This window comes from Eublepharis macularius, chromosome 4 (assembly GCF_028583425.1).
Source record: "Eublepharis macularius isolate TG4126 chromosome 4, MPM_Emac_v1.0, whole genome shotgun sequence".
NCBI lineage: Eukaryota > Metazoa > Chordata > Lepidosauria > Squamata > Eublepharidae > Eublepharis > Eublepharis macularius.
The window spans coordinates 8,663,999-8,690,278 of record NC_072793.1 but is presented as its reverse complement, the minus strand read 5'-3'; the positions used below and the strand labels follow the sequence as shown (position 1 = coordinate 8,690,278).

Genomic DNA, 26,280 nt, shown 5'->3' with positions numbered 1-26,280 from the left:
CTGTTGAAATGAAATTTCAGCCGGCCTATTTGACAGCACAAATGGCTCAGGGACAGAGGAATGTTCTGATTGCCGGCATTTATCTCTGGACACAAATTCACCAGCTGTCTGCTTCATTTGGATCATGTAATAAAAATGACAAGCCATTCCCTTGGAATTATTCAAGGAACAGCCTTCCGTGTGACTGGCCTGTCTGTCCTGCTCTCCCTCTGCATATAGGGAATGTCATGGTCGGCCTCCTGTTTTCTATGTTTGAGTAATTTCCATGACAATTTATTTTTCATTATCCCAGAAAGATCTTTTTTTTAAACAGTGTACATTTTTGGCTAACATCAGGATCTTGCTTGCATTCACCAGCACATTCTTATTATTGGCCATTTTCACACTGCTTACCGGCCACGGAACATTGTGCCAAGCTCCCGGAATGACAGCGTCTTCCTGGCGTGATTTCGCGCGATGTTCCGTGGCCAGTAAGCAGTGTGAAAATGGCCATTCTGATTTGTGGATGTTCATTATCAGTCATGCCATCTCCGCTGCGAGTCAAGTGCAGCAACATGATTTTCTAGGGTCAGTACTCAGGTTGCCAGATCCTGGTAGGGAAATTCCTGGAGATTTTGGAGGTGGAACCTGGGAAAGGCAGGGCTTGGGAAGGGGAGGGACCTCAGCAGGATATAATGGCCTACCGTCCAAAGTAGCCATTTTCTCCAAGGGAACTGATCTCTGTTGTCTGGAGATTGATTGAATTCCAGGAGATCTCCAACCACCACCTGGAGGCTGGCAACCCTGTCAGTACAGGAAGGAGTAGCTGTATATAGTCCCAAGCAGGAATGCTCCATGGAACCACCTTTTCCCAAGTTCTTTTTCTTCTCCAAGTGCTTACAAAGACAGGATTAAGCAAGTGAGAAGTCCCACCCATCTCAATACAACAGAGCAATCAGAGTTCAGAACAATTCTTTCCTTATCTGTAGGAAGCCTTGATAGAAGGAGCACCAGATACCAGAGCCTCTAGCCATTCACTGTAGGCACTGTCCAACTGGAAAATGCAACTGGGTGATATTTCCCCATCCTGCTGGCTCAGATCCCTGTCATAGGTGTTGGAACTGTGACATGGAGGGGCACTCCAGGCCTGATAGAGTATGTCCATCTCTACTGCTCTGCGAGCAGGCTTCTGCCCATTTAGTACTATTGTGTGTTGTTATTTGTATTTATTTATTTAACATTATTCAGCTCTGGCAGCATGCTATGCACTGTACAGAAGAAGTGACAGGGTCTTTGCACAAAAGGGCTTACAATACATATTAACTGGACAACAGAACCACGAAGAAAAGATGTGCAATGGTCAAACCAGTCAAGGCAATGGGGGAATCCACTGACAACCAGTCCAAGCTGAGTAAGTGGACCTTAAGGAAGGACAAGAAGGAGGGAAGGAAAGAGAATAAGAGGCTGTGATGACACTGAGATGGAAGAGGGAGGAAGACCATCAAGCAAGGCGGACTAAATGAGAAACAGCTCGTCCTTGGAGGATCTCTGAATGTCTTTCCAAATATCACAAGTTCACATGTTCTGAACATCAGTTCCCACTCAATAAATAAAGAGATGTGGACAAGGTCCTTGTGTATGGACTACCCATCACCAGCCTTGGGCAGCTAATCATAGACACCCAGGTTACTCAGCAACAATCCACACCCTTTCTGCCCATCTGTGCTAGACATAGATTATAGGGTATTCTTTTTCTTCCCTTGGGGTACCTGATATCAAGCTAGCTGAATTCAGGACTTCATGCCAACGTACTATCTTACTGGGGATCTTGAGGAAGAAGGGTATGGGGTCGACAGCTGACAAGCATGCCCCTAAGGGCAGAGAGTGGAAAATTCATGAATGGGATTTCCATTTTGTCTTCAATTAGTCTGGAGGGCTGTCATGCCCAGTGATACATTAGAACTTCTCCACCAGTTCCGTTGAGTACTTCTGATCATTGTTCTCCATCCAATCTTCTTCAGGTTGGTAGGTGCCTTTTAGGACTTCAATCCGTTCAGAAAGACCTCGTGTATCAGGAGCAAGGATGAAGTTATAGATCAGGGATGCTATGATGCCACCAGCCAGAGGTCCCACCCAGAAGACCTAAAGAAGAGAGTTTTTAAAAAAGATGCTTTACTTGCTCCCAAACAGATCTTCAAGTAGACATGGGCACGAACGGGAAAAAAAACCCAATTGCTACTTTCCACCAAGGCAGTATGCCTGCAGCCGCCTACCACGTACAATCTGCAAAGAAAACCCTCCAGCAAGACATGATGGTGTGCACGGAGGCCTTGCACACATGAACACACACCCTGTTGGGTCAGAGACACCAACACGTGTCCACCAGATGGGGACATTATGGCATTGGAGCCAATGCTCTTGTCCACACACCACGCGTGATGCAGAGGCTGTCACTGCACAAACACACCAGCTGGACATGGAGCACTGGATGTTTAGGTGCATGGGATAGATAGGTTTCTCAATAGACAGGTGCACAGCTGTATGGGATAGGTGTATAGGATAGAGGGATGCATGGATACATGGAATACCTGTATTGGATAGACAGGAGAGACAGATACCATGTTCAGGGATATTGGGGAGACAGGTGGATCACATTACTGTCTGCGTTATCCCATCATTGGAAAGTTGGAAGGAAAGAACCAAGAGTGGGAGGTGGGGCCCACCCCTAATGTGTAGAAGCGGAGGCTCACGTGCTGGCCATCAAGGAGGTGGAGGATGCCCTCCCCCCTTCATGGAGGACAGGTAGGTGCCCATGTGTGCAGCTGTAGGCTGCCCCCCACATCACCCACCTTCCAGCCTTTGTGGAAAGGATGGTTGTTGTGGTGCGGGACCCATTCCCCCCATGCACAGGGGCAACACCAGGTGCCCATGGATGGGGGTGTACCTTACCTTTCTGCAAAACTGTATCTGCAAAAGCTTTTGAGCCGCCCCTCGTGCCAAGAAGCAGCGGCAGCAGTACGGCACCCACCTTCCAGCCTTCACGGAAAGGGTGGGAGGGACCCATTCCCCCCCCCACGCCCAGAGGGGTCAGCAGGAACCCATAGATAGGGCCCCCTGTGCTGTGTTTCCCTACCACCACCATCAGCAGCAGCATCAGAGCCGGGTAGCGGAGGCAGCTGGCATCACCCACCTTCCTGCCTTCGCGGAAAGGATGAGGTGGGCAGGAGAGGAGAGGTCATTGGGAGGGGTCGGAGCAGTTCCAGAAAGGGAGAGGTCAAAAGAGGGAATGTCCAGGACCTTGCCGGGCAGAGGACAATGGGTTGCGGCCAGCTGCATCATGGTGCAGGACTGGGAATACCCCTTTGTTGGAGAGCCATGAGCCGAGAAAGCCACTGAGTCGCGGGCTGGCAGCAGCAGCGGACATGTCCCACCTTCCTGCCTTCGCGGAAAGGATGGGAGTGACCCATGCCCCCCCACGCCCAGAGGGGTCAGCAGGAGCCCATAGATAGGGCAACACAGGGCAGTAGCAGCAGCAGCAGCAGCAGAGCTGTTCCTCGTGGCCAAAAGTGGCGGCAGCCGAGCTGACAATCACCCACCATCTTGCCTTCATGGAAAGGACGAGAGGGACAGGACAGGAGAGGTCGTTGGGAAGGGTTGGACTGGTTCCAGAGAGGGAGAGGTCGAAAGAGGGACCGGGAGCTGGGAGATCCCGACAGTTGCGGGGCCTCCTCCGAGCAACCCACTGATGTGCTCAGCGGCTGCAGCTCACATCACCCACCTTCCTGCTTTCTCAGAGAGGACAGGAGGGAGAGGAGAGGTCTTTTGGAGGGGTTGGAGCGGTTCAAGAGCAGGCGAGGTTCAAAGACGGATGGTGAACTTTTCAGGGAGACAGGGACAGAGGGTTACCACTTCCTGGCCGCCTTGCGGAGCCGGACTGGGAAACACCCAAAGGTTTGGGAGCCTTCGTCTTTGAAACCCGCTGATCTTGTCAGCGGCGGAAGCAGCCATCACCCGCCCTCCGGCCTTCACGGAAAGGACGGTATGGACAGGCCAGGAGAGGTCGTTGGGGAGGGTCGGAGTGGTTCCAGAGAGGGTCAGTTTCATAGAGGGAGGGGGAGCTTGACAGGGAGAGGAGGACGAAGAGGACCCCAACATCCAACGTGTCGGATTGCGCAAACTGCTGCGGCATAGGCTGGTCCGCCCCTCCTGTGTCGCAGTGGAGGCTGCCGCCAGCATCACTCACCTTCCTGCCTTTGTGGAAAGGACGTGACTGGTTGTGGCAGTACCCATTCCCCCCTGCCCAGAAGGGACAGCCGCTGCCATTGACAGGGGCCACCACATTGTACAATTTTATGTGCAACAGTATGCGAGCTGTCCCTCATGACCAAAAGCGGGAGCAGCGAACCTCTCCCACCCTCCTGCCTTAGCGGAAAGGATGGGATGGGGATGGGCAGAACAGGAGAGGTCATTGGGGAGGGTCGGAGTGGTTCCAGAGAGGGTCAGGGGGAGCTTGACGGGGAGAGGAGGATGAGGAGGACCCCCACATCCAACATGTCAGATTGCACAGACTGCTGCGGCTTAGGCTTTCCCGCCCCTCCTGTGTCGCAGTGGAGGATGTCGCTGGCAGCACCCACCTTCCTGCCTTTACGGAAAGGGTGGGAGGGACCCATTCCCCAAGAGGCTGGATGAATACTTGTCAGAGATGCTTTAGGCTGATCGTGCACTGGGCAGGGGGTTGGACTAGATGGTCTGTATGGCCCCTTCCAACTCTATGATTCTATGAGATAGGACAACACAGGGCAGTATCAGCGGCAGCAGAACTGTCCCTCGTGGCCAAAAGTGGCAGCAGCCGAGCTGACAATCACCCACCATGCATAGGCTCTCCTGCCCCTCCTGTGCTGGAGTGGAGGCTATTGCCGGCAGCACCCACCTTCCTGACTTCACGGAAAGAACGGGATGGGCAGGAAAGGAGAGGTTGGCAGGGGCCGGAGGGCTCCAGAGAGGGAGAGGTCGAAAGAAGGAAAGTCCAGGACCTTGCTGGGCAGAGGAGCACAACGGGTTGCTTGTCACAGCCACATCGCAGAGCTGGACAGAGATAGCGGCCAAAATGTTATATTCCCCCATGCTCAAAGGTGGTGATGGCTGACATCACCCACACTCCTGCTGTCACAGACAGGACAGGATGGGCAGGGCAAGTTGTGGGGTGGGGTGCTATTGGCGCCATACAGAGAGGGAGAGATTGAGAGAGGGAAGGGGAAGGGTTTTCCCAACAGAGGACTGCAGTTCCACAGAATCTGCTCCAATCAGAGCTTACCTGTCAAGGCAGTTCAGGCAGGCTGCTGACAGCATAACCTGCCTTCCTGCCTTTGCAGAAAGGATGGGAGTTGCGACATGGGACCCGTTCCCCCCTGCTCAGAAGGGACAGCAACTGCTTCTAAGGTGCCCCTCGTGGCCAAAACCAGCAGCACCAGGCAGCACCCACCTTCCTGCCTTGACGGAAAGGGCTGGACGCGCAGGACAGGAGAGGTTGGAGAAGGGTCAGAGTGGTTCTGGACAGGGAGAGATTGAAAGAGGGACCAGCAGCCCCATGAGCTAGTGACAGAGCAATCCACACCAGTCTGAGACACCTCTCCTGCACAGGCAGGACAGGAACTTCAAATACGTGGTGTAGGCTCCCACCGGCATCGCCCACCGTCCTGCCTATGCGGAAAGGATGGGATGGTCATAGGACTAGAGGGGAGGTCAATGGGGAGGGTTGGGGTGGTTCCTGAGAGGGTGAGGTTCAAAGAGGGACCTTGAGCTAGACAAGGAAAAGATGACCTTAACGGCCGCATTGCGCCGCAGCACTGGGAGGACCACAACATCCACCGTGTCAGATGTTGCAGACTGCTGCGGCATAGGCTGGTCTGCCCTGCCTGTGTTGCAGTGCAGGCGGTTGCTGGCAGCACCCACCTTCCTGCCTTCACGGAAAGGGTGGGAGGGACCCATTCCCCCCCATGCCCAGAGGGGTCAGCCGGAGCCCATAGATAGGGGCCCCCGTGCTTTGTTGCCCTACCACAATCAGCAGCAGCAGCAGAACAGGGTAGTGGCAGCAGCCGACATCACCCACTGTCTGGCCTTCACGGAAAGGATGGGGTGGGCAGGAGAGGAGAGGTCATTGGGAGGAGTTGTAGCGGTTGCAACCGCAGATGGCAAAGATGAAAGAGGGACCGTCTGAGGAATCGTCAGCTAGAGCTGGACGAATTGTCAGCTAGAGCTGGACAGGTTGTGGGGAGGGGTCGTAGAGTTGCCATCAAGAGAGGGAGAGGTAGGCAGAGGGGCTGTCTGGGAATTTGTCTGGGAGAGGAGGACCAGAGGTTGCCAGCCGTGGAGGCAGCCCCAAGAACAGAGGAGTGCTGGAGCCCGCTGCACAGCACCTTGGCCAAGAGCCACAGTAGACTTGGGGAAGCTCAGAGGGCCGATAGGTCCAAGGAGGGATGCTCTAGGAGGTTGAGGTTGACCTTCACGAAGGTCAACATGTCCACCAGGTTTGGGTGCAGACATGTGTGGAGGGGACGGAGGAGTTGTCCCAGGTGGGAGAACACCCACTCGCTCTGCACGCTAGTGGGAGGGCAGGACAGGATGTTGGATGCCATGATGGACAAGTTTGGCCAGATGGAAGATTTGCTCACCCAACATTCCAAGGTATTAGAGTGGGGGGGCTCAGGGGGCTCCGCCAGGTACTCTCGCACCATAGCCCCCACCGAGTCCTCTACTGCAAGCGATGTGCCCACTGTGCTGTGGCCAACCACGCAGCCCACTGACGATACCCAGAGATCAAATGGGGCCATTTGGGAGGGTCTCTCCTGGCATAGCTCTCTTCCCAACTCCCCCAACCCCTCCTACTCCTCCTGCTCCTCCTTCTCTGCTGCCCGCCCCTCACCCCTGCCCGGTTCCCTCAGGCTGGCTGTCTCTTTCTGGTAATGGAGCACTGCTTTGTGGAGCTCCTTTTTCCAGCATAGCATCTGACCCGCCCGCATGGCATTATACGGTGGTCACATAGGGAGGCCATTTGGTACGGCGCCTCGTGGTGCAGAGGATGCAAACGCTCGGCCATGCATGCCTGGATTCTCCTCACAAAGTCCCAGACCCTGGGGAGCAGCTCTTTCTTGGGCTTGAGCTCCTTGGTCAAGAACAGGTCGAGCCTGTGGATCAGGGGGATGACCTGACCCAGGCTGGCCTCGTAGGAGCACAGGAGCTCAGTGGACTCCTTAAAGGGTTTCAGCATCTGGGACATCTGGCCAAGGTCTCTCCATTCCATGGAGCTGAGGCTCAGCTCCTCTCCCCTCCTCAGAACGTCCATGAATGATAGGATGTCCTGCAATGGGCCCCTCTGCTTCACCAGATGACATATCATGTCATGGGTGGAGTTCCAGCGGGTGGGCAGGTCCTGAAAGAGTTGGTGCTCGGGGGCCCCCCTCCCCCTGCCTCTGGAACAGCTCACGGGAAGAATTGATGCTGCGGAAGAAGTGAGAAGCGATGCGACGGCAGCTCTCCAGCAGGTTGCGCATCCACAAGGTTTCCTCATCCCAGCTGTCCCTCGGCATGTCCATGCACACCAGGTCAGGGAGGGATGTCTCTTTCAGGGCTGCCAACATGTTGCTTCTGGCGTCTGTCACCATGAAGCCACGGACAAACCCTTCTGCCCCCACCATCCACTTCCTCAGAGCTGCCTTCACGGTGGTGGCAATGTTCTTCCCCGTATGGACCTCATCCATCCCCTGGGCCTGGAGAAGAACCACCCTGTAGACCAGTGTCAAACATGGTGCCATTTTCTGGGGAACAGTTCTTGGCCTGGGGTGGCAGAGGTCCTTTGGTTGCCTTCAGTGAGCGGTGACAGCAAGGTACCTGTGATGGCAGCCGCTCCAGAGATCGGCCGTGAAGTGGATGGTACGGCCTTTGGTGGCCGACAGCTCCCTGAGCACCATGTCTCACATGGACTGGTAGAGGGCAGGCAGGACTTGATGCCCAATGGTGTGCTGTGACGGCATGGAGAACCGTGGGGCAAAGTGCTGAAGCAGCCTTTGGAAGCCCATGCCCTCCACGACGGATAGGGGGAATCCTTGCAGGGCAATCATCTCTGCCACCACATGAACGCCCGCCTCCTGAGCCCTTGACCTTTTCAATGGCATTATCCCCGACCCCGATGGAACAACCTCCCCAAGAGCAGCCTGCCTGACTGTTCTTCTCCCACCAGCAGCACCCTCAAGGCAAGGCTTCTGGCTTGGGATGGATTCTGGTGACCATCCCACTGATCCCTGCTCAGAGGAGCTGGTAGCCCTCTGTCTCCCCCCGCCGGATGTTTCGCTGGCTGAGGACAGAGACCACAGGTTCGGGTGGTGCGTCTTCAGGTGCCTGGTCAGGACCGTCGATGACAGGTCTTCAGGTTATTGCCCCTGCGCACCAGCCCATCACAGACATGGCACCACACCACATGGGGGTCATTTGGAAGGGTCCAGAAGTGCTTCCATGCAGCCGATTTGAACCGTGGCCTGCTAACTCTTCTGGGGGAGGGAGGACGAAGGGTTGCTGGCTGTGCTGCAGAGCAGGCAACAGAAGGTAGAGCAAGGGATGGACTGCAGGCAGCGACAGCACCAGGAGTTTGGGATGGGGATGGGATGGATGCTTCATCGAACCTAAACCATTCCTCTATGGATCCCTCACCCTCCTCCTCCTCCTCAAACATTTGAAAGAGTTCCTTTTCCCCAAGTGGAAAGAGCTCTTTGGCCTCCTCTGCAGCCCCCACAGGAGATTTTTGGGGAGCGGGAGTTTCTGCTGCCGCAGAGCCCTGCCCAGTACTGCTTCTCACAGGGCAACTGGGACAATCTTTGCACTTCCCCCCACAACCACCCTTTGCCCCCACCTGAAGCCTCATTGTGCCAGCAAACAAGAATGAGGAAAGAAAAGGGGACAACACTGTGAGCCCTCAGCCGAGGTGCCCACCGAGCTTGGCCAGAGGGTGGCCAGAGGGAGGGGGTAGAGCCCTAGCCCAGCACTCCCAGAAGCCTGATCAGATCAGGCACTGATAGTAATGTGAGCCCTCAGCCAGGGTGCCCACTGAGCTTGGCCCCAGGGCCTGGCAGCAGCCCTGGAACCAGAGGCTGGGGCTAGAGCCCTAGCCCAGCAGCACTCCCAGAAGCCTGATCAGATCAGATCAGATAGTAATGTGAGCCTTCAGCCGAGGTGCCCACTGAGCTTGGCCCCAGGACCTGGCAGCAGCCCTGGAACCAGAGGGAGGGGGTAGAGCCCTAGCCCAACACTCCCAGAGACCTGACCAGATCAGGCACTAATAATCAGGGTGAGCCCTCAGCCGAGATGCCCACTGAGCTTGGCCCCAGGGCCTGGCAGCAGCCCTGGAACCAGAGGCTGGGGCTAGAGCCCTAGACCAGCAGCACTCCCAGAGAGCTGACCAGATCAGGCACTGATTATCAGGGTGAGCCCTCAGCCAAGGTGTCCACTGAGCTTGGTGCCAGGGCCTGGCGGCAGCCCTGGAACCAGAGGGGATAGCTCCCTATCCCACCCACCGGCCACCACACACAGAAAAAAGCCCAGCTCCAATGCACTTTCCCACTCTCTCCTCCAAAATGCTATTAACAGCTCTGTCCCAATCCACTGCTTGCTGAAAGTGAAACTAGAACTGGGAGCGCAGTGCCCTTTTATAAGCTGAGGTCTCATTGAGAAATGCAGGAGGCCTGTGGTTGGCAGTCAGAACTGCCTAACAGGGTTTGCAGGGATGAGATTGGAGTTCTCATGGCCACAGAACAACCCCCTCCTCCCTCCTTCCCCCCTGGTGTCTTCTCCCACGTTACCAATTGTTACCGATTTGCAGCTCCACGCTTGGAAGAAAGACCTGCCCATCAAGCTAAGTTGGGCTTTGATTCGGGTGTCCGGGGTGACAGAGGGAGTGCAGACAGAGGTCAGGCAGTCCCTCCCTCTGTTACCAAGGCAATTGATTGAAGGCGCTTGAGTGTCTAGCTTCCCAAATGGCGGCCGAGCGCAACGAACAAGGCTTGCGCCGACTGCCTGTTCGGCTGGAGTGGCGCATCCTGAACAGCCCGTTCATGAGCAGCCGAGCAGCCTGTTTGTGGGGTTTTTTCGTTCGTAATGCTGTTCGCGCCCATGTCTAGCTTCAAGTTGTAGTACATGCATAACCCCCCTTTCCTCTTCTTGGCTGGTAAGGGATCTCTCAAATAATAGTATTTTGTGGGAACAGGGGGAAGGCAACCAAGAGCGTTCTGCTTGAACAGAGCATAGCCCAATGGCTTCACAATTATCTTGAGATATTTAGAAGAAATTCGGCCGTGCTCAGCCTTCTCTCTTTCTGCATATAGTTTGTTATATGATTACAGAACCTTCCAAATACGACCTACTCATGCTACTGCTAGCCAAAGCCAGCCCCCTACTTCACATGGGTACATTTTGAGCCTCCTACTTCAATCATGCTGCAATCGAAACCTCCATGCATCTCAGATATGCCTTTAAACACTTTCATAATGCAGCTTGGGAGCATGTACATCATCAAGTGGCAGCCCATGTCCTATATTAGTTTCAAGTGGGTAGCCGTGTTGTTCTGTAGTAGAAGAGCAAGATTCAGGTCTTGACTCTCGAAAGCTCCTACACTGGAAATCTTGTTGGGCTACTGGACCTGAATCTTGCTCTTCTACATACCATATTGCTATTTGTTATTTATATAAGCAGGAGACTGAGTTTTTTATTATGTTCTAATTTTTATAATATGAAAAATTAAACCCTACCAAAGGTTTTGCCAACCACAATCAAGAATTCCATATTTGTTACTTTAATATAAGAATTCCTGCTTGTGTGAGTGTGAGTGTGAGTGGGTAGGAGGGGGGCATTCATGATATTTCAGCTACTCCACCCACTCTGCCTTAATGACTTGTGGCACTTGCAGGTAATTAGTTTTTTTCTGTGGAGCTCTGAATTCTGCCTGTCAAGGATTTTGCTTCCCCAGGATGATGGAGAGGTGAGCCAAGAGCCTTTGATCCTGCCAGCTTTGGTTGACTTTATTTCACTTTACTCTGGCCTCTAATTCATCACTTGAATGTGTAAGCAAATTAAGGCACTGAAAGTACATTCAAGGAGGATTTCTGAGGATAAGTGATGGAATAAACAAGCCCCAAGATGTCCATGGCTCTTATATCACTATCAACATTTGTTGTACTTCATAAGCAGCTGATTTTAATTAAGACGCAGCCCAACAAGGAATTAATCCTGTTTGCATATATCTCATCAATGCATTGACCATTCATCCTTCTGCCAGATCTTGAAGACACAGTTGCAATTCTTTCCTTCCCTTTACTCATTTTCCAAATCCTTGGAAATCTGGGCCAAAGTCCTAGGCTGAAGAGTCAAGAAAAGACTGCTGATGCTCTTTCTTTCCTCAAAGCAATCCTCAGCTTTGTGAACCTCACTGTGAAGGTTCAACTCCATCTTGTGCCAGAGAGAAGACATAGGAGTCACTTACCCAATGATCCTGGTAGTTTCCCGTTATGACGGCAGGACCAAAGGACCGTGCAGGGTTCATAGAGCAGCCTGTGAAATAGATCTGGAAGCCAATAAAGAGAGATACAGCTCTCATTATAGAAAACTCCAGGAGTTGAACACATTCTACTAGCAAAACTGCTTACTAGCAGTGACCACGAAACTGTATGCTTCATCATTACTTCCCTTCCAAAAATAAAATAAAAATAAAACTCTCCATTCAAGTCAAAGCTCCTTCTGGAGACCAGCATTTGGCTGTGTGCATAAAATAAATCCTGTTGATGGAGACCATATTTGGAATCAGCCAAGTGTCCTCCTATTTGTTCAAATCACTAGTCTCCATTTCTTTGTTGCTGGGAAAGGGAGGGACTACGGAAACAGGTAAAACTCCAGATTTGCTCTTAGGAAAAGGCAGCAATGCTGATAGAGGCCGTTTTCACACTGCTTACCAGCCATGGAACATCGTGCCGAGCTCTCGAAATATTCCTAATATTTATGAAATGCAACCAGCATTGGACAAAATATGTACAAATGAGTCACAAAGCAACAATACAAACATTAACAACCCCATGCAGACAATCAGTGGTGCTTATTTTGGGGCAAATATGCAGAGGACCAGAGTGCACAACTTAAGAGGTTTCATAGTGAGCTTTTTCTAGAAAAGGAAAGGAGTTCTCTACTTGTGGCCCCATTGCTGAGAAGCACCTGCCCTGAGAATTCATGAAATGAACCTCTGCAGCAGAAGAGATATAAAGGAGTTCCTCCCCAGAGCTTGTTTGTTGTGGGGGCGCCAGCGCTGTCATGTCCGTTCCTTTCCTTTTTCTATGCAAAGAGTAGAAACTGTGTCTAGTGTCTGCTGAAGCGCTGAGGCGCTTGGTGTAGGGCTCAGAGTGCTGGACTAGGGTTTGGGTTAGGTTCAGGGTCAGTCCTCACTCAGCCAAGAAGCTGATTGCAGAGCTTGGTGCCAGTGACTTTCTGTCAGATTATCCCACCTCACAGGCAGGTGCAGATGAAGAAGTTAACATGGCCCTGGAGCAAGCCAGGCTGGGGACCCCTGGGGTACTCCAAGGAAGCCCCTGAAGTGCTGGCAGAAGACTGCGGCTTGGCTCTGCTTGCAAGTGGCCCTCCAGGGCAATGATCCACGGGGAACTTGCCCTGTAAGTCAAATGGCCAGTCTGTGCCAACTCACAGAGTTGTTGTGAGGAGAGAAGAAGCATGCTAAATCATCCTGAACTCCTCAGAGGAGGAAAGGTCCAAAAAGATGGGGCAGGAAAAATGCAACTGGAAGCAGTGTAAGTTTGAAGGCACATGAAACAGCCCTACACCATGTCAGACAACTGACTTATCAAAGTCAATATTACCTGCTTTGACTGGCAGCAGCTTTGACTGGTTAACAGGTCTTTCATATTACCTGCTGCTAGCTCCATTTTTTATGGGAGATGCCAAGAACTGAACTTGGGACCCACTGGATGCATAGTAGGGGCCCTACCACTGAGCCCTACATAGGATTGCCAACTTCGAGGAGAGGCCTGAAGATCTCCAGGGATTGCAATGGTCTCCAGGCTACAGTTCCCCTGGAGAAAATAGCTGCTTTGGAGAGTGGACTGTAGGGTATTATACTCTCCCCTCCACAAACCCCACACTCTAGCACCAAATCTCCAGGAATTTTGCAACCCACCACAAACTCTTCCTAGATATTCACAGAAACAAACAGAACTTCTATAACAGTTCATTTTTTTGTAAAGAGGAAATTATTGTGCTGATTCTTTGTCACTTAAACTCTCCACTGGGCTCGAGTGATTGATGGTCAGTTGCCTGTGCTCCTCCAGTAACAGCCGGGCAGAAACTGAGGCACTATGGTTTCTCCAGACGTGTTATTCAGAAAGGGGTTCTTGTACCAAGTTACTTCGGCACCCTCTTCTGGAAGGGAGTGGGAAAGAACCACAATTGGTCAATCCAACATCAAACCATGTCTCTTTTTTTAATAGCTGAAGCAACCACACTCACCCCTAGGAGATGGCCAGTTGTGACTGCCAGTCCAATAGATAATGCTGGGGAGCCCACGTTGTCAGTTCTGCGACTGTCAGTTGAGGCAAAGACGCACAGCGCCAGCAGAAAGGTCAGAATCAATTCCACTGCCACTGCCTGCCCGGATGGTGTGTTGTTTTGTAGCTAGAAAGATGAAGAGACCGTGATGCACAAATCAGAAGAGGCAGGCTTGTGGCCTTGGCAATCACAGAGACAAATCCGCCCACAGAAGCATTTAGTGTATGAAAGGCTAGATTTCTAGGAACAGCTTTACAATTCAACGGCTTGTCAGGTCCACCATAAAACACCCACGTAGCCTGACGACTGGTCTGCCGAACGACTGAGCTAATAATTATGTGTCCATCGCTGTGGTCGTTTCTCAAGCCCTCCCAGGCCCAAACGTCCATGTTTCTCAGCAACAGGAGCTGAATTGGCACCAGCAGAGAAATTGAAGTAATTAACTTGCACCAGTATTCACTGGAGGAGCTCAGCCATTGGTTAACTTCTAAAAAGGGTAGCGTTAGAGCAGCTGTGGGCTGGGTAGCCACACACACTGACATGCAAACCCCACATGTGAAGGATTCTGAGGGTTGTGCAGAAGAGGGAATTTTAGCAGATGCTGCTTCCCCCCTCACTCTCATGGGGCAAGATGCACCTGCCCACTGTCCCTACGCCCTCAATGGAAACCGAGCAAGGATCCCTAAAAGCAACGGGAGAACAAAAGGAGTCTCAGACAGAAAGGGTGGGAGGAAGATGAAGGTGACAGATTTTCTGCTATAAGAACAAACCCAGCAAAGACACAATTGTCTGTGAACTTAAAAGTACAATGAGAGGATCCCAAAATAGCAGCACAGGTAGCCCCCAGGATGAGGTTACATGAGCAAGTCTCAACTAAATCAGAATCTTCTCTGTTCAGGGCTTTAAAAACCAAATAAGATTGTTTTTAAACACTATCCTTGGCTGTATGGGTAGCAGAGGAGTCTGGATGGCTCCTACACAAGTAAAGCAATTATGTTGCCACATTCTAAAAAACTGCAATTGGTGAAATAGCATAGCTAAACGTCCATTTTAGGCTGAGGATGGAAAATAATTTTTGAGAGAATAAAAAGTGATGGGAAAGAGGCAGTGCTTTCCATGATGTAAACATATACTACCTTTTCCCATTGTTGTTTCCAGTCAAACAAGTTATGCAAGTTTTTGAAACAATACAAAACCCTGCAAACCTGTTTACCATAGACTGTCGTGGGACAGACACACACGCCATAAGAAGCAACCTCTTTTTCAGACTGTATTTACCTGTCTATTAGAACTACCATCCATAGCCTAAAAGGAAATTAAAGAAGACAAGATTGTTGTGGCAAACTCTGGCTGAGCAGAATAAGAATGATCTTATATAAATTGCTGTTTTTAAAAAAGCAAGGGCTGACCAAAAGACTTCTTCAGACAAAGAACCCACAACGATCTGAACCTGGGACCTTGAGGGATGTCACATTTACATACCTTTGCAATGATGACTCATCATCCTTCAGCTGGGATAGGCTTTGATCTTGGGGTATGACTCAGACTGAAGATGGGCCTCTCCAGCCACCCCACCCGCTACGTGAGCAGCTCCAAGCCCTTTGCAGCACATGCCGCCATACAAGCCAATATAACCAGGATGTCTTTCCTAGGGCTGAAATCATCACCAAATCTTTTGTAACCTTGACCAGGTGCCATCTCTACTTCTATAAGGGATGCCAGCCTTGGAAATGGTTTCCGCAATATTGATAATTGGGCTCTAGCTGTTGGGGCAGCGGTACCAACACAGCCTTATTGATTGCTGTCTCCTCAAATGGAGATAAGAGATTAAGAAATTACTGGCAAGAACTGCTGTCTCAACCTAGGGGAGATCTGCGTGTGCTTGCACGTGTATAAGAGGGCCATTACCCCACTTCTCCCCCTTGGTCCACAGCATCTTTGGTTCTGCCACCACCACACTTATTCCAACCCTCCCTGCACCAGCAAGTTTGGGCACTGGTGTGGCTATGCATATGTATAAAGCAGAGATGGCCTCAGTTTCCCCACTTCCTCCTCTGTTTTGTTCTAACCTAGCCTGAATGAGCATCAAGGTGTAAGGGGCGAACTTTGAACAGTCTTAAACAGAGAAAGGTCTTTATTATACTACACCTATATACACTACAGAGCACATAAAAACAGGAAAAATATCACACGCAAAGCCTGCGGCAAAGCTAAGAAAAAAATATAAAAAAACCCATTCTAGCGATGTTAACTGGAGAGTTACAGATATTACCTCCTGCTTGAGTCCAGCGTAGTATGCCACACAAAAGGTGTTCAGATGTTTTAATCGTTTCTCCCAATGGGCAGATTCTCCCCAACCCCACCCCCAATCCTGGGTTTGGAATTGCATACCTCATGGGGTGCACAAGCTTCATGTAGTTTTTGGCTTCACACAGCTTACACAAAGAGCCATGAGCCAATTTCAAGCTAGCTAGCATACCCAGGGCTTTTTTTTTTCAGCTGGAACACAGTGGAAAGGAGTTCCGGAACCTCTTGAAAATGGTCACATGGCTGGTGAAAGAGCCAAAATACAGTTTAGCACTGTCAAAATTTTTATCAATTAGCCCTATCAGGCATAAATGACCCCACTAAAGCCCTTTTTGTAGCATTTGTAGATCTATTTGACAGGGCCGGATTGAGGGGGGCAGGGGGGGTAGCCTGCCCCCGGTGCCGCCAAAGAGGGGGCGCCGGGCGTGGCTGCCAGCTGCCCGAGAGGCTGAGCACAGGGTTGGGAGACCCTCGCCAGCCCCGCCGATGGGGCGGCTGGCTGGCTGGCTTGCCGCGTGTGCAGGACCTCCCAGCCCTGAGCTCAGCCACCAGCACGGCAAGCCTGCTGCCCCAGCGCACGCCCTCGCCGCTGCCAGCTCCGTGGCTCACCATGCGCTGGGGCGGCCGGCTTGCCACGCAGGTGGCACAGGGCAGCGGGGCACGCTAACTGCGCGGAGGGCCTCCTAGCCCTGCGCTCAGCTGGCCGCGCGGCAAGCTGGCCACCCCAGCACCTGGTGAGCCGCGGAGCTGTTGGCAGCGAGAGCGTTAGCTGGGGCAGCTGGCTTGCCATGTGGGGTGGCTGAGCGCAGGGCTGGGAGGTCCTGAGTGCGCGGCAAGCCAGCCAGCCGCCCCAGCGCATGCCCGCGCTGCCGCCAGTTCCATGGCTCACCGGGCGCTGGAGCGGCTGGCTTGCTGCGCATGGCTCCCGCCCTGCGTGATGACGTCATCATGCAGCGCTAGGAGCGCATGTGCGCTGTGCGCGCTCGCGCGCAGACCAACCGGGCAAGGTTTGCCCCGGACGTCCGCACGCCTGGATCCAGCGCTGGTATTTGATTCTATAGATAGAAATCGTCTCTGGAAGAAGCTAGCTAGCACAAATATTGATAAACGCTTGCTGTTTCTTCTTCAGGAATTACACTCAGACATCTTTGCCAAAATCAGAGTGGGTACTTCAGGCTCTTTAACAGATGAAATTCCAATTCTTAAGCAGGGATGTGTACTTGCTCCCATGCTTTTTAACCTGTACTTAAACGGTATAGTGCACAGGTTATCAGGTCCCAAGTTTGTTGCCCCCTCATTTGGTCATCAGAAAATTTTGATTCTTTTATATGCTGATGACATGGTCCTGCTCTCCCTTACCCAAACTGGACTGAAAAGGTTACTGACCAACTAGGTGAATACTGCAAAGAGGAGGCCCTCAAAATAAATTATGACAAGACCAAGGTGTTTAGAAGGCGGCCCAGAAGGACCACCTGGAGTATTCATGGAATTCCCATTGAACAGAGCAGCTCCTATAAGTACTTGGGAGTGACCTTTAGCGAGACCCTAAGTTGGAATATACATGTGGATATTGTCAAATCCTCCACTTTAAAAATAATAGGGGCAATTCTGAGATTTTAGTCTTAAAGGTGCTACTGGACTCTTTTTGATTTTATTATACCAAGGATATAATAATTGCAGGGTCTTGTAGACCCTGCAATAAAACTGTATTTATGTAAGGCAATCCCCCACCTCATTTATGGTATAGAGGTCTGGGGTTGGAAAGAACATATCATAAACCGTCTGGAATCAATTCAAAATCTTTTCATTAGACGATTGCTTGCACTACCCAGGGGGACCCCTGCAGCCCTAATGAGGGCAGAACTTGGTCTGCCTTCAGTTAGAGCTAGGGTTCATTTGGCCATACTTAAATTCTGGAGCAAGGGTAATACTGTTATTACCAACACTTTCAGCAAGCAATGCTTTCAGCTGATGACACACAGTGACTCACCCTGGGCAGCCTGTAAAAATAACATCCTTGTTCATTATACCATTCCAGATGATTTGTTGGGGGTCTTAAATAATGGCCCCAAGATTGGGTCTACAGATATGATGCTCTTTTGGACAGTCTTACAATTTCCCAGTCCAGATCTTCCCCCTGGTTTAAACTGATCAAAAGAGATCATGTTAGATCTCCTTATTTAGTGAATATCACATCCCAAAATCTCAGAAAATCATTTACCTCCCTGCTCTTTCAAACAATGCCGACAGCTCTACTTACAGGAAGATACCATCAAACCCAAATGGCTCTCCATCTCTGCATATGAGGTGCCTCAGTTCCTGAGGATCTTCTACATCACACCTTATTTTGTCCCATGTATGCAGAGGTTAGAGCTAAATTTCTTGCTAACTTGTTAGTGGGGCGTAACTTTACCTCTGATATTGACAAATTAGTTTTTTTGTTATCTGATACTGATTCTTTTGTCACTAGCAGAGTATCTCTGTTTGCCTTAGCTGCAAAAAAGATTAGGGCCAAGATTGTTGCCTCAGAAACTGAACTTTTCTCATAACTATCTGGTATTTATTAAGGTCCCATTTTAATTGTATTTTTATTATTTTAATAACTGTATTTTATGCTTGTAAGATAGATTTCTGTTTTTACTGTTCTTAACTTTGTATTGTGACGGCCTTTGGCCATATACAATTAAACTACTACTACACACATGGCTGTTGGCCCGGCCCCCTGATCTCCAGACAGAGGGGAGTTTAGATTGCCCTCTTTGCTGCTGGAGTGGCACGGAGGGCAAGCTAAACTCCCCTCTGTCTGGAGATCAGGGGGCCGGGCCAACAGCCATGTGATCATTTTCACCAAGGGTGACTTAAACTTTAAAAAACTCCCCCCTTGTTCCAGATGACCCAAAGTGACATCATTAGTCCTGGGAGCGTGTGCACACTTTGTTCACTTTGCGCTCGTACATGTGGTACCAGGGCCACCACCTCCTGCCAAGAGTTGCCCCCTGTGCTGGCAACCCGCTGAGTTCCACCACCTCTTTTCCCAGAAAAAAAGCCCTGGGCATACCCTTTGAGAAAAGACCACTAGCTCCTTCAGGGCATCTGCCCTGATGCCCACCTTCTGTGGCCAGAATGGAAGGTAGTTCTGTGAACTGAACTGCACAGACTTTCTCCTTGGAGTGCTCAGCAGCACTTTCAGAAGTAGACTTTCTTCAGTGATTATAGTGCTTGTATAGTTTATAGACAAGCTGGCATGTCTTTGCAAGCTAGATGTCAATTCTGCCAATCTCAGGACTAATTCCTGCTAGTATTAACGGCAGCCGCATGAGAAATAACAGAACTGTCACTCAAAGCCACTGGTGACAGATGCAATACCCATAAGAGTGGGTCTCGATTCTGGAGTTGCCACATGGTAATCTGGAGTTCCACACTTACTTTTGCATTCCAAGATGGAACGGGAGAAAAGCCATCCACTAGTCGTTCCTACCTTTGTCCTATTGCCTGCTTCTTTCCAGTTGCTGTAATGAGCAAGTTTCTGTGTGTGCTGCACAGCAGACCAGCGAGGGAGAATGGAGAGGAACAAATGGAGAAAAGCTGTGGCTGCCTCACCCCGAGTTCCATTGGAGAAATTTGCCAGATTGCAACCCCTGTAATTCTATTTTCAGCTTTGACTATTCTATTTCTGGGTTTACAGCTGTCATTGCTGGGGTACATGATATTTAGGCACACGTCGTGTCAACCAAAATAATAGAATTGCGTGGATTCCTTTGTATCTTTGTATCAAAACACCTGTGGAATCACATCTGGAATTCACCAACGCCAGTGTGGCAATTTTCTCACAGCATTCAGCCACTATGTGCTTTGGAGCATCTTTGGTGGCATATAAGAACAATCCCTAGACTTTGCTCTCATAGCCCTTCTGGACACCCATAAAAATTCTCAGCAGTTGAAAATCACTCTTCCAGCAGTTTGTTTAACAAAGATCGCTGCTTGTAGTCCAAGTCTGCAGTCAGTGGTGTTATTAGCTGCTTTGAGTCTCATCGATCAGGAGAAAAGTTGGATGCAAAGATTTCAAATCAATCAATCATACTCTCCTAGCCAGAGAAAAACGTAACATATTCTTTATGCAGCTGCAGACCTATGGTCATTTAAATGTAGAGTAGAACATTCTGAATCCATAAGGAGTGACTTCTGAAATAGCTGCCATTATCGCTTTATCCATTATCACTTGCTCAATCTGAATTATAGAAATTCTCTTGTTTGCAGTACTTACCACATTGACAGCCAGGCCTTCTCGGATTGCTGCAGGGGTGATCTGGTGTATCACGCCTGCTCCAGCTATTGCTCCTACCAACTGGGCTATAATATAAGCCACAGCTCGCAGCACTGAAATCTTTTGCGCCACCAGAAGGGCCACTGTCACTGCTGGGTTGATGTGGGCCCCACTGACATGGCCCACAGACTGGACCAGAGTGGCTATAGTCAAACCAAATGCCAGTGAAATTTGCAAGACTCCTGGGAGTGCCGAGGGCCAGTTTAAGGCAGAACCTATGCCTACCAGGACAAATATCATGGTGGCCAAAAACTCTGCAGCAACAGCCCTGAAAAAGGCCAAGGAGCAAGCTTCATTTGCCATGGCGCATGCAGCAGTCGAGAACCCAAAGCACAACACCCTTGGGGCTCTTCACGTGTGCTTGCTCTCTTGCTCTCACTCTCTTCCCGGCTCGAAGGATATATATATACACACACACATATATACACATATATACACACACACACACACTAGGGACACAAGTAAGTAAAGAATGTAAAATGGGGTGGGACTGGGAACCAGGGTTGAGGCTCCTTGAAAAACACCCATCTCCTGCCTCCAAGATCCTGACCTCCCTTATTAGTAATACTCCGCTCTGCCATTTTCTCACTTCATGATTTATGGCCCTAACTTGGCTTTCGGTTGAATCCTGAATGTTCCTGAAGAAAACTTGGTGGACGAGGCTAGTGCATTCCTGCTCGACTACTTTCTGCACAATCAGGATGAGCAGCATCTCCAGAGGTTCTCTGCAAAACTTTCAGGCCTGTGCAGCTCAAGGCCCACCAAGCCAAATAAAGCGAATCATGACAGGGGCTCAAGCAGCTTCTGTTTCCACTGGGACTACAGAAGTAAGAGGTTGGTAGGACATAATGCATGGCAGATGGGGCTGTGTTTAGTTTGGTGGGTCACGAATTTGCACAGGCTGGATATAACATAAGCGAGAACCATATGAACCACATTGGAGTGGCTGTTGGACTGGACATCACCATAAAAAATAGACATTTGAATATGTGAAGTTGCTGTGTCAGAAGTGGGTCATTCAGCAATGTCTCCTTTGGCTGGCAGTGACTCTGTAGAGTCCCAGGAAGAGCACGAAAGGCATTCTCAATGCCTGGTGAACCATTCACTGGAGATACCAAAATGTGAACCTGTGATCTTCTGCTTGCAGAGTATAAGCTCTACCACTGAGTCATGCCCTCCCCCTGGCTGCCTGTCAGAGTGTCAGTTTGCTAGTCAGTTCTCAAGCCAAAGCTGCACCATGTTCTTATGTTATAATCTGTAGTTGTTTAGTTCTCTCCCTCCAGGCCCAGGTGCTGTCCAAGCTGCATATATCCATGGGAGTGAAGAATTCTTATCACTCCGTTCCGGCCAACCTTGACGTCCTCGCCTTCCGAGGCCTTTTAGACAGGACTAAGGGGGGAGGCTGGGAATGGGTGTTTGAAGTGTTGTTAATTTCACTTTGTGTGTCATTCTCAACAAAGCTTTTGCTCAGCCAAGACTTGCCTAGTCCTTGGAATATAGATAACTGTATCCTGAGCATTGTCTTTCAATAAACCTTTTGGAATCAAGAAACTTTGTGCTTCTTGCAGAAGGGGGGAGACGAACTCTAGATAACTGGGATTCCATAGTCTGACATTTTGTTGAGAATCTCTTTTAACTTCCCCGACCCCTCAACTGGGAGAGATGGATACCGGATTATCTCTGACAGACCTGTCTGATCCAGGCAAGGAGGGTGAGGGGCTGTTGTCACAGCCTGACGGTGGTACTGACCAGGTGCGAGTGAGCAGGGAAGGCGCCAGGCCCCGGACCAGCGTGGGACGAGGATTTACCCCTCTAATCTCCGTGCCTACACTCCGCCAGTGGGGCCCATGGCCCCGGGATACTAGGGAAAGATGTGCCGGCACTATGTTTTCCTGCTCTATGATGGACTTAGCTCCAGTGTCGGAGGACCTGGGAGCAACAGGAGGCCCGGTTTGGGAAACCGGCAGGAGACCCACTCTCTCTGCCAGAGAAGCCAGGCCAGCACTCGACCATGGTATCGTTGGGATGAGGCAGCGCAATGCCTGGTGGAAGTGAATCCGCCAGAAGAAGCGGGCAGTCTCCCAGATCGGACTACGCTGCGCACGGCGGATATCAGTTTGGTCGGAACTTGGGAGAGTGAGGTGGAGGTTCCTGAAAGGCAGGGACGTTTGGCTGCCCTACAGGGGCAGGCCCAAGTTCTACAGTACAGAGTTCTAGCAGTGACTGGAATTGCCAAAGGTTCGGTGGCTAGTGCGACTGAGATGTCGGACCCAGTCCCTTCGGGGGCAGCTGCGGCATCTGGTCCCCAAGCCCAAGTTCAAGGAGCCCAAGCCACGGAGGAGGCAGTGGAGAGAGCCAACCACCAACAGAGAGCTTGGGAGGAGAGCTTGCTCCAGCAATCCGGAGAGGACGAAACAGAGCCCGACCTCAACGTAGAGGAGGAGAACCGCTGCCAAGCCCTGGAAGCGCAAATGGAGACGATGCGAGTGGATTTAGTGCAAGCCACCTATTTGATTGCGTTACTGGTCCAGGGGGAGGATGGTGCGGGGCACGCCGGGGGCCAGGCCCCAGTGGGACTATATCAGTTGCTTGAGTTAGCAGCAGCCAGAGGCAACGCAAGACCGGCTTCCCCGCCCGCGCAAGGCCCACCACTCCCGTTGCCACTGCCACAGGGAGGAGCTGCACCCGCCAGAAATGGTGCACAAGGGGGGTAGCGCCCCAAGGACCAGCACCAGGAGTCCCTCCAGCGGGGGGGGGGGGCTGGCACCTGTTGTCGGAGGAACTGCCCCTGTGGGTCCAGGACCTGCTATCCTTGCGGCAGCCATGCCTCAACCTCAGGGGCCGGCGCCACCGCTGCAGCTGAGGCCGCAACCGGGACCAGGGGGAGTGGGACCACCAGGGAGACTCCCAGTTCCACCACCACCTCAACTGTGTCCGGGGGCCCCAGGAGCGCTACCGAGACCTAGACTGCTGAGGCCTGCGCTGGTTCAACCGCATCCCCAAGGCATACCTCCTGCACCGTGTCAGCCACCTGTCCAACCTGTGAATGTGGGAGGAGCCAGTGAGGGAAAACTACCGATGGGATGGAAACAGCGGGCATTTTGCAGGCCAATGCCCTCTCCGGCTGCAGGCACCGGTGCCCCCGGCGCATCCCACTCTGGCCCCACGATCCAGTAGGGGCTGGGGTATGGCTAAAAAAGGGCGCACCGAGACGGGCTTGGAGGTGGAGGAAGTGTGCATGGAATTCGAAGCCCAGGTCCCGGAGGCCGATGAGCTCAGCCCGCCATCGGGAAACAAGATGCATCTGTCGTGAGGAGGCCCCAATGGCAGATCGAGAAGAAGACCACCCCAGAGGAGGTGAGAGAATGAGGGGCCATATTGTTCATTCCCGTTATGCTATTAAACCCTAAGAGAGGGACCCACATTCAAGTTCAAGCCTTAATTGACTCAGGGTGCTCCTGAGATATTATAGCACCAGCGCTAGTAAATGGACTGGGGCTAGAAACGCATGAACTGAAAGTCCCAATTATCTTTGAGCAAATGGACAGCTCTTACATGAACCCAGCAGTCCTAGAAACAGAGCAAATGCCCACAGGCATGGGCAAGCATTGGGAAGTGCGTCCGTTCATTGTCAGCCAAGCCGCCAAATACCCGCTCATCTTAGGCAGTTCCATAAGAAATACCCAGAGAAAGCAGGAGCAGGAGGGTGAGGGGCAGAATGTCAGAGTGTCAGTTTGCTAGTCAGTTCTCAAGCCAAAGCTACACCATGTTCTTATGTTATAATCTGTAGTTGTTTAGTTCTCTCCCTCCAGGCCCAGGTGCTGCCCAAGCCGCATATATTAATGGGAGCGAAGAATTCTTATCACTCCGTTCCGGCCGACCTTGACGTCCTTGCCTTCCCAGGCCTTCTAGACAGGACTAAAGGGGGAGGCTGGGAATGGGTGTTTGAAGTGTTGCTACTTTCATTTTGTGTGTCATTCTCAACAAAGCTTTTGTTCAGCCAAGACTTGCCTAGTCCTTGGAATATAGATAACTGTATCCTGAGCACTGTCTTTCAATAAACCTTTTGGAATCAAGAAACATTGTGCTTCTTGCAGAAGAGGGGAGACGAACTCTAGATAACTGGGATTCCATAGTCTGACACTGCCATAAGTAGATGTCTATGGTTCACTCCCAGTGGTGTGGATCCAACCATGCATGCCTGAGCAGGGCCGGCTCCAGTGTTGCCAGCACCCGAGACAGCTTAATGCTGCCTCTGTGCACGCACGTGTGCGCGCGTGCGCCAGAATGTGTGATGATGTCACTGAGTGTGACATCATCACGCAGGGGCTGGCATGCGCACGGAGGGGCCTTCCAGCCCTCCTGTTCAGTTGCTCTGCAGCCCAGGTGCAGCTGGCTGCCCTGGCCACCGGCTGCGCCTGACCCGCAGAGTAACTGAATGGGAGGGCTGCCTGCTCAGCTGCCCCATGCTTCCACCACCAGCACGCGCTCCTGGCTGCCGCCGCCAGCAGCTCTGTGGCGTGCACCTCTGCCCCTGGGCCGGCGCCCTTCTGGTGCCTTAGCGCCCTGAGGCAGTGGCCTCACCGGCCTCAATGGACAGGATGGCCCTGTGCCTGAGAGGTACACAGAGTTTTCCCACATTCATCTCCATTTCCTGGAAAGATCATTCTCGGGTGGCAGTGTATGTGCAGAGAAACAGCTATATGGAACAGGGCATAAGTAGTAAGAAATGACTAGAAGATTAAATCAAGCAGAGCTGAGCTTGCAGAAGAGGAAGGAGGAGTGATTTCATTCCCTTTTCTTTCATTACTCCAACCACCCCATGGCTATTCATCTGTGTAGATCCCACAACCCTAGGAATGATCTTTCCAGTGGCTGGAAGTGGCTGGAAGTGGCTTCTCGAACTCCGTGTTCTGTGCATAGAATGGGTGGATCTATAGCAGGGTCTCTCACAACCTCAGTAAGATTCATGGCTCTAGGCCAAAGAGTGCAGCAGCAGCACAAAGCTACAAAAACTGGTGAAGATTCTGTACCCGAACTGTGAATCCCATTGTAGGCCATGCAGTGCAATCTTTTGTGTACTTACTTGGAACCGAGTCTGATCAACTTCCACTGAACTTCCTCCCAAGTACATGTGTTTATACCCACACATTTACATTTTGCATATCAGGTCAGGTATATTTTAGTGAGGACCCTATGTTTATATATTTTTGTAGTTTATATTTTACACTGAAGCTGCCTTGAGCACATTTGGAGGAAAGGCAGCTAATAAATGTTTAAAATAAAAACAAACAAAATAATTCAGGGGACAGTTTTCTCAAATCTGAAATGTAGTGGAACAACATCTCACGCAAATGGTTACATTGTAAATGTGTATGTGGATGTTAGAAGTGATTTTTAAATTTTAAATTAAAGGGCATGATTGAGCCACAAGTGCGCTTGATTTTATTCAAGTTTACACTATGTTTAATTGGGCTTATATCGGATTACACCCATAAGCACTTTTAAAACTTATGATTGATTACGGATTTAAGCATATGCTTAATTCTCCCAACGAAATAAATGGGACTTAAAAATATTTAACCCTGGCTAGATTGCAGCTGTGAATGAGAGATCAGGGACGTCAATGCAGAGAATCCCTGCACTGCGTCATCCTGCTTTTGGGCAAGGATTAAAAAAGATCCCTGCACAGGATTTTCATGTTCTTTTGATTTAGGTAAAACAACAAATCAAAAGTACAGGAAGTTCTCATGCAGAAATATCGTAAGACCAGCTTCCTTGGCCACAATCCACTCTTGAGTGCCTGCACAGGACTGTCTGAGCAAGCCCACTGGTGACCTGTTGTGTCAAAACCAAAATTTATTTGAAAGGACACATAAACTGGGTGACCTTGACCTCCTTGAAATTGTAATGGCAACAAAGTTTAGCGTGTTGGAGAAAAAACATGCCAAGAAAGAATCAGTGGAGAGCAATGTTGTGCTTGTTAGCCATCTGAAACCTACAGTGCCCCACTTTTTGAAGTGGTGAGAAGTTCCAGGGGCTAGTGCTTGCCTAAGTGTATTCCCTTGCAGAAGAGGGAGCTT

The 26,280-nt window shown here is 50.8% G+C and overlaps 1 protein-coding gene across 1 annotated transcript; it reads right to left on the bottom strand.

Moving 5' to 3' along the window:
• Window positions 1-1,192: 1,192 nt before the first annotated feature.
• On the bottom strand, window positions 1,193-20,578 carry LOC129328769 (aquaporin-5-like). The gene is made up of 4 exons (XM_054978046.1): window positions 20,138-20,578; window positions 13,528-13,692; window positions 11,504-11,584; window positions 1,193-2,121 (listed from the first exon to the last, which is right to left on the bottom strand). The coding sequence occupies exons 1-4, from the start codon at window positions 20,498-20,500 to the stop codon at window positions 1,936-1,938; spliced, it is 795 nt and encodes a 264-aa protein (XP_054834021.1). The 5' UTR covers window positions 20,501-20,578; the 3' UTR covers window positions 1,193-1,935.
• Between the last annotated feature and the right edge of the window lie 5,702 nt (window positions 20,579-26,280).